The sequence below is a fragment of the Pristis pectinata genome, chromosome 9, assembly GCF_009764475.1.
Source record: "Pristis pectinata isolate sPriPec2 chromosome 9, sPriPec2.1.pri, whole genome shotgun sequence".
NCBI lineage: Eukaryota > Metazoa > Chordata > Chondrichthyes > Rhinopristiformes > Pristidae > Pristis > Pristis pectinata.
In genome coordinates this window covers 49,784,936-49,797,280 of record NC_067413.1, presented here as the reverse complement: position 1 = coordinate 49,797,280, position 12,345 = coordinate 49,784,936, and the positions used below count along the sequence as shown (strand labels likewise).

Genomic DNA, 12,345 nt, shown 5'->3' with positions numbered 1-12,345 from the left:
CTCCACCTGGACTGATGATGATACCGTCCAGATGAAGAGTCCTGACCCAAAATGTCGGCTGTCCATTTCCCTCCATGGATGTTGCCTGATCTGCTCTAGCAGCTTGTTATTTTTGTCTCAGGATCAAGGATGGCTTGCTTCCACTGCATTTCTATGGGATCTGAGGTGACCGATGAGGCCAATATGGGACCTAAAGACTGCTACCATACTTTTTAAAGGAAGTTTTAAGAGCGTTATTGAATCTTTTGCCTTGGCAGAGTTTAGCTTTGGATGTTTTGGGAGTTTGCTGGAAGGTGTGCAAATGAGATCGTTTGCAAAATGAGTGCAGTTAGAGTCTCAGTGCTGTGGATGTTGGCCTGCAAGCAGATGCTGGTGTTGGTTCACTCATTCTGCCGGTAGATTAGTAAGATTTTATGGAGATGATGTTGATTTATGTGTCTCCTGAGCTTTAAGATGCATGCTGTCGGCCAGCCAAGTCTCAGACTGAGCTACGTGTATTTCTGCTGTTGAGTGCAACATGAGCTTTATGTCTTGTCCTGATTTTGATCTTCAAACACTTAAAACAAAATCTCACGACTGAAGGATGTCGCCTTTTGAATTCACTTGACATATGAGCCTACCCTGGCACAAACTTTGCAGCTGTTCGAGGTTATACCACTGGAAAACCAGGAGCAAAGTTACTCAACACAGTGAATGAAAAAGAGTGTCTGCTTCGAAATCATTGTAGACTTCTCTTAATGAGAAATATAGAGCAACAAATAAAATGCTGGAGGGACTCAACGGGTCAGGCAGCATCTGTGATAACGGGCGACCAAATCATTGTAGCGCTCTGTCAATGAGGAATACACAACTGTCTATCATGTGACGCCATAAAGGCCGGTTGCGACCGTTCCTTGATTCCGATTGGATTACATTTGACGTTGGATTGTCATTGGCGTGCTGAAACGTCCGTCAGATCTAGCCCCGCCTTCAAGCGGGCCCGGCGCCGGTTGGTGGGTCCTCCTCCCCGCGGAGAGCGGCCGGCGGCTCGGCTCCCCCTCACCGGTTTACTTCCACCTTCGGGCAGCGTCCGATTTCAGTCGACCGTCCACGCCACCCGCCCTTTGCCACCCACTCCTCGGGGTTGTGCTGGTGCGTTGGGCGTCCCAGCCGGTTTCCATGGCAACCGGCGGCGGCGGCTGGGCGGAGGTGGCGCAGGGTTGCGGAAGGCCACGGCTCCTGGGCCCCGTCGCCTCTGCCCGGGTTACTGCCCGGCATGGGGGCTGCGCAGCACTATGGACCCGGCGGCCGGAGGTCGGGCTTGCCTGCTCCAGGTGAAGAGTCTTCACTGCCCCTGCACTGTATCGCACACTGCTGCTGCCGACACCGCGGCGGGACGTTCATTAAAGTCCTCATCATAACCCCGCCCCCCCCCCCCCCCCCTGCGTTCCAACCCCAATCCCATCCCCATCCCAGAGGCTGCTGTGCATTTCCAGTATTTTCTGTTGATGTGCTTGTTCAGCTTTCGCGGTGCTTTCCCCTCATCTGCAGCCGACCAATATGCTGCCACCTCCGCTTTTAAAGCATTGACCAATTGAGGCTAGACATAATTTTCCAGTTTTTTTGCATTACTGCGGTGACATTAGAAAATTTATAACTATTGCATAAAGTAGGGTGAATTGGATGCAATCACTGGAAGTGTTGCAAACTTAAACTACCTGAAAGTTTTTATTTTTAAGGAAACTAGTCCTTCGTTACGTTTTGTACAGTTAATTAATGTTATAATGTTTCAGTTTTGGACATAAATGGGCCCCCAGTCTGTCTTCAAGGTCCTGCCATGGAGCAAAAAGTGGTAAACTGAGATCTTCAAGTCTGACCACCATTGAGAGGTTGGTAAAAGGACGGAGATTAGTTATTTAATGTACATATCCCTAGAAACTTATTTTTATTATGCACTAGAGCTTTCATCAACGTTGCCCACTTAATCTGAATTTCTGTTTAGGGGAGTGTTGAATGGAAACTGTGCCACACATCATTTATTTATTTTGCTCCATTTCGTTGAGAGTTGAAAAAAAATATGAGCATCAACTATACCGAATTAATTATATATATGGTGTTTAATAAGTTTTATTTGAAGCGTATTTTGAAAGTAATTTTTTGGAATTTTAAATATTAGAATAAACCATTATTTAGAATAAAGCAGACTGTTTACCAGATTTGTCTTTATAGTTAGAAATCTGGAGTATCTTGTTTACATTTTGAGTTTTAATGTGGCTGGCTAGAGGCATTCAATACACATAACTGCACTCATCCATTTAACAATATTTACTCAAAATATTTGTTTCCAGATCTCTAATCAGACTTGGATAATAAAATTTCTATTGATTGAAATGAGTAAATGTCTCTATAATCCTTAAGATTAAGGATACTTTAGATTGTACAGTTATAGTAAAAGGACTTTTAAATAAGGTGGAAAATGCATAATTCTGAATTTAAGACAGGCATTCCAGGGTAACTATTGCTATTAATGTTTAATAATAGGTACGTTGTAGTGCAAATCCAATGGGTCACTTTTGTATTTTTTAGATGGCCTACCCACCTTTAGGGAAAATGGATTTACTCAAAATTGAGATCCATTTATACAATAATGCCATGTATTTTCTTCTCTCTCATCTACAGAATACAAATGATATGTTGCCCAAGGATAAATAGTTGCATGTTGATTGGATCGGTTTGAGTTGGGTCCAATAAATTGTTTTTATACAGTCCTTGGCCTTATACTTCACAGATGTATATTAATTGCAAGTATAGAGTGAAGGACAAGCTAAGTAGCATTTATACACTGACGTGATCTTGCCAGAATTTGTTCAACCCTTTCAGGAAGGAGATTACCTAAAGATATTAGAAAAGAAAACTTATTTTCTCTCTGATTCTTAAAAATAATCCAGAATATAAGAAGTCCACCTAAACTTTTGCACCAAATTATATTTTTGCCATTGGTTTAGCAGAGTTTGTGAAACCAGGAAAGGCCTAATGAGTAAAGATTTGGACACCACATAAAGAATAAAAAAATCTTGCTTTTATATGGTACCTTCCACAATTTAAATTGCACTAGCACTTTACAATAAAAACACTTTTTGAAATGTAGTCACTGTGTAGGAAATATTGCAGCCTATTTACACAATGCACACAAAACAGTAATGTGATAATGACATTAATATTGTTTGGAGTTTAATTAAGATTATAAATAATGCCTAGAACACAATGGGAAAACCTCCCCTGTCTGATTTTTTTTTAACATCCACTTGTTCGTTCTGTATTCTATATTATGCTGCTTTATAACAACCTGTCCATTGTTGCAGCTGAGATTTCTAACTGTTTGTGGGGATTGTTTGTGCCTCAGCTTAACTATTGTGTCGTCATTCAAGTTTAAAAGAAAGAGGATTTTATTCAAAAATAATTTCTATATTTGGTGGTTAGTAAATTAGTGAAATGTATAAGTGCTTAACTGGAGAGCTTAATGAGTTGTTTCTTTTTGCACAGCAGTGGAGAAACTAAAGGAAGTTAAGCGATTAAGGAAAGGAAGGAAATTTTGCTATTTGGATGTAGTTATTTACATGGTTTGGTTTACTGAGCTTGACAAATAGCTTCTCTGCACAACCAACTGAAAGAACCAGTTTGAAGTGAAAATTTATGTGATTAGGGGTTCCCTGATCTTCATAAATCATTAAGGCATAATGTTTACAGTAAATGCTATTCAGCAATCAAATACTACATTCTCTCTATTTAAGTGAAGTTAATTGTAGACCCACTTTAATTTGTTGCCATGAGATTCTTTATTTTGAGCTGAATAGAAAAATTCTCATCTGAAATGAAGCACTTTCAACAATCTTGCATTATGTTGTTTTGAAGTCATATTACATGCTCAAATCGTGGTGGAATTTAAACTCACAATCAAACCTGATTTGAAGGGTAGATTGCTGACAATTAACTTAACTCTTAGCTTATTAAACACATAACTTAATTGTACCCTAGCCATTGTTATTATTCAATTTAAAAAAAAAAGCAACAGATCATCTTAAGTGGATGGATAAGTCAATATTCATAACATCTTTGATGTGTTCAATTTAGCTACAGTTTTACTGATTTAACAGAGCGAGACTCCAAAATTATCTTAACTGGATAATCCCTTTGTGATTCCCTTAGGTTATGAAAAACACTCTATAAATGTGAGTTCACTCTTCAATTAATTTATTGTATGAATTTCTGTTAATCAGTCTGCTTGTGTAAATGCATGTTCTTTAATCGGTTATGATTTTGAGTTTAATAAAAGCCTCTATTTAATTTACTTATTTATTTTGCTTACTTAATTAGTAGGATTAAATGAGGCAAATCTTGCAGGAACTTTGTCTATTTAGGCTTTGAAAGAGTTTGAAGTATATTTCAGATGTGAATTATTGTGAATATTTTATTTTAGAAAAAACTTGCATGAATATCCATTTTGTGACATTTTTGTATGTGCCTGAGTACACATTTTGAAATTGTTGAACATATTTTTAAACTTTTAAAGCTTTTTTTTTGACTGTTTATGTTGACAGGTCTGGTAAATGGACCAGATGTGATGTTATTAAATATTGCTTTTCAAACTACAACATAACAGTCTGAAAATTATTTCTAGCTTACCATGGGAAGTTCTACTGCAGATCTTTACATACCTAGATGTTTCTTCCTTGTTGTGTGCAGGCTGTGTCAACAAATCTTTCTACCATGTGTCAAATGACAAGTAAGTGGGCATATTTGCTGTTGATTAAAGTTTGTGGGGTATTGTTTAACCTGATTGGAGCAATCTCTTATGAGTCTATCTTCTGTTATGCAATCCAAAATGGCAAATGACATTATAACTAGACTATAGAATACTGCATTTCTGTGATTTGCCAAAAATGCCTTACTCCTGATTTGAATTACTGTTTATTTTTGTTTAACATAGTTATTAGCAGTAATTCTTGCATTTTGATCTCTTATGGTGTTGCAAACATCTAGTCAGGAATAATTGCTCTTCTTGTTGCTGATGGAGGGTGGTGGGACAACAGGATCTGGAGAAAGGGTAACAAAAGTGAACAGTAGATGAGGCAGGAATGAGTGAGGGAAGGAGACTAAAATGAGGGTAAGGAAAGCCACATTGGTATGTTGGGTAAGTGTCTCAGCAGGTTGCAGTATTTATAGAAACTACAAGGGCTGAATGCTCCAATTTTCTAAATAATGCCTGATTTTTCAAACAATTTCAAACATCTGATATTTCAAATTTGGGGAGGTCTTTACCTTTTTTATGAAAAAGACAGAAATGCATCCTGTTGATATAAATGAATTCTGAAAGGGCACTGATGTTTGAAGGTTGAGCCTCGTAGCATGATGTGTTAAACAACTGACCAAGCTTAACATTTCAAAAACTATTACTGAACATTAATGTGTAAAAGAAATTGCCTGTCATATTGAAGCCCAATATGTTTTTTTATAATTTCTTGACAGTTATATTAGCTGAACTTACTCTTTCCCATGTTCATTTTCTCACTATCACATGGAAATTTTTCATGTTTTGGCAGATGAGTACCCATTGATATAGTCACATTGTCTCTGACATGACACAAATTGGCAGTCATGAAGCTTAATAGTTTGAACTGAAGTGGTCTCTGCTATTTGAAATAAATAGACTATTATCTCTTTCAGAATAACCAAGGGGAAGTTCTGCAAAATATTTCAAATGTAGTTATTCTACCATTTAATTCTAAGAGTAGCCTCTTCTACATTTTAAAACTACTGGTTTTGTAATCAATTTTGTGTAATAATTAACTTCAGTACTAATAGTTTAACAGTTGTTAAACAATTTTCCATACAGATTTCAAAAATATGTTGAAATTAAGTTTTCATTTATGAATCCAACGTAGAACAATCTGCCTTTAAAATTCTAAAATATTTTGCTGCATTTTTTTCCAGTTTAATTTGGCACAGAATCTACCGCAGCTGTTTTGTTTCCAAAAGCAAGGCTTGGAAACCCAAGGCTGTAGATACAGCCACAGAGAAGCTGAGTAGAATTTCTATACAGGACAGTCCTCCAGGATTTTGGAAGAAAGAATATATACGCAAATATGCAGGTTCTGGCACAAGAGGAGTGGGGCTGTTGTTGAAATCCATTAACCATTACACAGGATTGCCATCAAAATTCAGAGAAGCAGTAAAGTAAGAAAGAATATTCAATAACTATTTTATTTGATGGGACAAGCAGAAGTAAATACATTGAGGTAGTTGTATTACAAAGAATTGAAGAACATTTACTCATGCTAGAAATGTGGATTCTGATGCTTTTTATTTCAAAAATAGTAATCGCAGATTAAAAGGTAATTGTAGAAAGTATTTCTTCTTGTCTCCATTTAGAGAGATATCTAGCTGGCTTTATAGAAGAAAATTTGAGGTATATTTCACTAGTGTAACTCCATATTTCCTTACCACATAGAGTTGATGGGTCAAATGGCCCCTTTCTATGCCGGCTCACCGGATTCCCATTTTCTTGGTAATTTTCCTTGAAGTCCATTCTTCTCCTCCATTCTCATCAATTCTACCAACCATTCTCATCAATTCTACCAACCATCTATACTAGCGACAATGTACAGTGGCCAATTAACCTACCAATCCTTTTTTTTTGGGATGTGGGACAAAACCCATATACCCAGGGGAATCTCACAGTCTTGGAGCATGTGCAAATTGCACATTTACAGTAGAAGAGGTCATAATCGAACTTGCTTCCCTGGAGTTGTGATTCAGCAGATCTACTAGTCCATTTTTCATTGGTGTGCCAAAATAAGATATATTGTGAAGCTATTATTGGACTGAATTTGCTATTGGTAGAATTGGTGGGTTACAGTGAATGTCATTTCAGGCACAATGTTAGTGTAGCTTGTTTTTTCCCTGCCATTTTGCTTTCTACATGAGTTTGAAATTAATGTAGCAAAAACACCAGCAAGAGAATTTATCTCAGTACACCTGGCTGTACTTTGCAAAACACAACTGAAAATATTGGAAATGGTCAGAAAGTCAGGCAACATCTCTACACAGAAACAGAAGAGTTGGAAATGAAAGAAGTTCTAGATTGGAAAGAAAGGGAGGGAGTAGAGAGAACAAAAGGGAGGGTCTGTGTTGGAGAATAGTCGTGATGCTAGCTGAAAGGGAGCAGTAGGAGGATATATGGAGAATCTGGAAAGAACGTGAGCAGAGAGAGAAACACAAGTAGTGCTGGAAATGTAAGATACAAGAACTAAATGGGGAATTATCTGTATTGGTGAATTCAATGTTTAGTCCTGAAGGTTGAGTAAGAAGATGAGGTCTGTTCCTTGGGTTTATGTGGAGCTTGCTCAAACTGTGTAGGGGGCCATGGAGGATGGACAATTAACATAACAGGCAACAGAAAGAGCAGGGTCAACGTCACGATTCTGCAAAATTTTTACCCAGTTTGCACATGGTTTTATCCAGTGTAGAGGAGATTAAATTGTGAGTACTGAAAATTGTACACTAGTTGGAAGAAATGCATGTAAATGCTTCACTTGGAAGGAGAACTTTGGTCCTTGGACAACAGGGAAAGGAGGAAGTAAAGGGGCAAATTTGCATCTCCTGCGATTGCATGGAAAATCTGGATTTTTTCCCTCTATTTTTCCAATTTGTATCTGCATTGGATGGAATACTCATTCACTTGATACTGTTTTTCATCATCTGAAAGGTTATTGAAGTGTTAACTCTCCACTCGTCACACATAATGGCTGACCTGGTGAGGATTTCCAGCACCATCTATTTTAATTTTAGATTTTCAGCATCTGCAGCATTTTGCTTTTGGAGTCTTAATATTAATAATTTTTATTTTACAAAGCAAAGTATCAGAGGAGTTTTCGTAGTATTCAATCAATATTTATCCTTAACTAGCATCATAAATAAGCAGATTATCTGATCGTTATCACATTATTTGTGGTACACATAGACTCATTGTGAACACATAGGCTCCCACATTGTGTCCCACATTAAAGTGGTGACCAGACCATAAGTACTTAATTTCCTGTAAAGCCCTTTTGGACATTTTGAAGTTATGCAAGTTTCAATGAAAATATGTATTCTTACTTTATGACCCATTGATAAATTAGGGAATATTATAAATGAGTTTTTTATGAGCTGATGTAATAGAGTGTGCTGTTGGATAATGCTATTAGAATATTGTTGTCACACTGTGATAATAGCAGGAAGAATATCAACCTTGGGATATTATGAAAATCAGAAATCTTGAGATGGTGGAAATCTGAAATACTGGAAATGTTGAAAGCACTCAACAGGTCTGGTAGCACTTGAGGAAAGAAAAATAGAGTTAATGTTGCAGGCTGAATAGGAGAATACAATTAAAGAGTGCAGGTGGCAATGGATGGTGGCAGATATGGAGGGTCTAAGTCCTGTAGATCTGGGAGGCATAGTATTGTAGTATTGAATCAGCTCCTAATGCATAGCTGGGAGCCTGATTTAAAATCTGTTGTTGCCTGGTCTTCCAAGACAGCATGAAAACCAGTGGCATAAGCTAAGTAGGAGCAGTCAGCTTGGCAGGGTAAATTCTCAGTTGTGGGCATCTTGGAGGATCAGGACCTCCTCTCAGAACTCTTTAACTGTACCCTTTTTATCACTATCCTTATTCCTCTTTCTTCTGTTCATTTCCATGTATCTTCTACAAATGTTAATTCCCTTTCCCACACTCAATTGCCAAAAAAGATCTCCAAGGCTTCCTGGCCACTATGGGACACTCCTGGATGAATACCAAACTGAAAGAAAAAAATGTTGAGATCCTGCCATTAATTTTTGGTAGGATTTCCACACTCTGGACTTGAGTTCTTTGGCAGTTTTTGGCTTCTCCTGTATGCTGCTCTTAAGTATCTCATCCAGAAACTTTGGAGGAAACATATTAAGATATGAACAGGCAAGTTGCAGATTTCTCATAGCTTCGCCCAACAAATGATAGCTGATTGCTAAATTTGATCTTTTGCATATAGTAGATTGTATAAAGAATAATACTGAATAGGTAAATGCAGCAAAAATTAGCATTTAAATATATCAGGAATCTTTGGGAAACAGATGCATAAATGAATTTGGTGGTAGTAATCTATTTTTGTTCCTGACTGTATTTCTTTACTGTGGACTGCCAACATATCTTGGTTTAGAATTTCTATTCCTTTTGACATTTGTTTGTTCCAGCAGATCATTTATGCTACATTACTGATCAGACAGCATCAGTGGAGGGAGAAACTATTAACTTTTCATTCAAGTCAATGATGTGTCATCAGATATTGCCTGACCTCCTGAGCATCCTCAGCACTTTTATTTTTATTTCGGACTCTTAGCATCTGCAATTTTTCACATTTGATAATGTGTGATAACTGACCTGAAAAATAAATCCACAGGTTAATGGATAATATTATGACCCATTTCATAATCTGAAATCTTCGACTGCCTTGAGCTATCAAGTCTTAAATAAAATGAGAATTTCCAAGAGGGCTCAGTGCTATCTGTTGTTGATGCCCAATGCTTGTGGTTACACCAACAACCCATTGTAGAGTGTCAGAGTCAGGTTGTTTGTTTGCTCATGAGAACAGTGTGTTTAACTTCTCCAGTAAACATACTTCTCACAAAAGCCTGATGGATCGAGAAAAAATAGTCTAATTAAGGATAGAAGCAGAAAATTTTAGATATAGTTTTACTAATAAACATTTGAAATCTGCAAGCTATTTCTACCATTTCCCATCTATCTTTTAGATTTTCAGCTCTCTTCTTATTTTGCCTTTTGTTTTTCTTTCATATTTAGCATCAGGGAATCTCTTTACTTCTGGCCCGCAGAATAGGATGCATCAAGTTGAGCCATTTAATTATGGTGTCAAAAGTGGAAACATTTAATAGATATTTTTATCAATAATTGCAGCAGCTTATTGACTTTAGTTTCCCTTCCTGGTAGTAAAAGTATTAGTTTGTTTTTATGGGATTTGATTTTGATTCCCTCTTATGAAGAAGTTTAAATCTAGTATGTATCCAAGCAGTCTGTGCATATATCATTTCTAACTCATATTAACATATCGTCTGCAGTCTTGCCCTCACTTAGATGAAGCAAGTTCTCTAATTCCATATCAGAAATCTCTATTGACTTGATCTTTTTATATAACAAAATAAACTAGCCATGACTGGGTGGAATTTCTGTGTCCATTGCGGTATTGGTCTTGGTGGGAGGGGAGAGGAAAGAAGCTATAAAAGCTTTACTGCATAAGTTTTGCAGGTTGTCAAAGAGAGCTGAAATACTGGAACAGCTTGTTTACCAGAGAGATTGCTGAGAACTGTGAACATATTTTGGTATGATCCAAATGTTTCTTCTGGATGAAAGATGGTGGATGGTGACGATTGGGCTGTAATGACTCTGTGTGATCATGTGAGGTCATCCGCTTTAGTAGAAAAAGTTGAAAGGTAGAGTATTTTTTTAAATGATGAGTATTTCAAAGATGTTGGTGTTCAGAGGGACCTGAGTGTACGTGGACTGCTGAAAGTTAACATGAAAGTGCAATGAGCAGTTAGGAAAGTAAACAGTGTGTTGGCCTTATAACAAGGGGATATAAGTATAAAAGTATATATCTTGCTCCAATTACATAGGGCCTTGGTTAGACTACATATGGAATGTCACATACGGGTCAGATCTCCCTACCTGTTGGAAGGATACGTATGATTGAGGGAGTGCAGCGGAGGAATCAATCTGGTGAACCTGCATTAGCAGGTTTTTTATTGTGTGAGGTTCAGCAAACTGGATCTATATAACTTCTTGAGTTTAACAAAGTGGGAGGTAATTTCATTGTAGCCAATAGATACTGAGATGTTTCCCTTGGTCATAAGGATCAGAAGGGCCTTGAGGATTCTGAGGATTGGAAGGTTGGGAGCAACAGGTGTAAAGTGGGGGTAAAGGTGATGTAGTGTGTTTAATGAGACAAGGATGGAAGATAGAGGGTTGCAATAATAAAACTTGATTATGCCAAGGGTACTCAATGATTGCTCCCAGGACAGCTAAGTCTATGTTTTCCCACAATGCTACAAGAGTTTACATGTAATTCCCATGGAAACAGAGACAGAAATCTCTACAAGCAGGCATGGTGGGTTATGCTAGGAAATGTCTGATCAAATTTCCAGTGTCATGAAACACCCTGGAAATGAGCATTACTGCATTTCATTCTAGAAAAGTGATCTCCAGTTGCATAAGGTTGATAAAACAGTATTGTACGATTTTAATTTCAATGGCAGTATTTCATGTTTTCACTTCCATTCACTCCCTCAAAATCCATGCTGTGCTTTATCATTTTCTCAATATAAGTATTAATTTCATATTATTACTCACTTTAGTACTACAATTTATTTGGTGATTGTGATGATTTCCAAGATACTTGACATTCTTTTGAGAAGTTAGTTCACCAAAGCAGTCATTTGCTGTTATAACTAATTCACCAAAATTTAAAGTAGATAAAGAATTGGTGTTGGTAACTGATAATAGTTTCTAGAAATTAATGTAGAATTCTGTACTAGGGCTCTGAAATAGGTTTGAGTTGGGTGCAGTTAATATTGAAGTTGTCCATAGCGATGGTACAATCAATTCGCTAAAATACTGTTTCTGCAGAGCTCTTGGAATTACCTGGATGATTGTTCTTCGTGAAAGAACGGGGAAAGAACATGTCCAGGAACAGAGTAAGGCCTGCTTCAGTGACACATCTGCTACTTTGTGTTGGAACGATGCAGTATGGCCTCCTCGGTCTAGCCTCAAGGCACTCTGTGTGTATGGAGTCACACCATTATTTCCCCCAAGTAAAACCCCCACAAAGCATGGGTAAGTTTAGGAGAGAATAAACTATGCTGTATAACCAAATTAATTGCTTATGATGTTTATCTGCATTTTAATGTTATTAGTGAATAGATGGTGAACAAGATACAATGCTGTTTTTTCTTTGATCTATGCCCTGTTTTCACGTGGGTCTAAATAAACACTAAGCTGAGGAAATATTGCATTTTTGTTCTAAATAGATTGCACTTAGAGTGTGGCTTCTCTAGCATTCCCTCCAAAGGTAGCTGCAGCAAAGTAAACTTCATCTATGTGATGTCTGCAATTTCCTTTTAATAAGAGATCTGGTGGCCCTTCACAGCAAGAACACATGGAAGTCCTCTCCAGTCTGCTCTCCGTCTCCTTATACCAAACCACAGATTACCTCATCCACTAACATCAGAATGTTTTTGCACTATATTGGCAACTGTGATTTTAATTGCCAAGGCAAC

The 12,345-nt window shown here is 37.5% G+C and overlaps 1 protein-coding gene across 2 annotated transcripts in view; it reads left to right on the top strand.

The window, feature by feature from the left end:
* The first annotated feature begins 822 nt into the window (after positions 1-822).
* fbxo15 (F-box protein 15) overlaps positions 823-12,345 on the top strand; it is a 28,907-nt gene continuing 17,384 nt past the window's right edge. Inside the window, exons 1-5 of one of the 2 annotated variants that reach the window (XM_052023304.1) lie at positions 823-1,313; positions 1,773-1,868; positions 4,658-4,762; positions 5,971-6,213; positions 11,696-11,902. In XM_052023304.1, coding sequence (XP_051879264.1) covers positions 1,159-1,313; positions 1,773-1,868; positions 4,658-4,762; positions 5,971-6,213; positions 11,696-11,902 — 806 coding nt within the window. In that variant the 5' untranslated portion in view covers positions 823-1,158. The remainder of the gene's footprint in view (positions 1,314-1,772; positions 1,869-4,657; positions 4,763-5,970; positions 6,214-11,695; positions 11,903-12,345) is intronic. The other variant, XM_052023305.1, reaches the window with a different exon arrangement.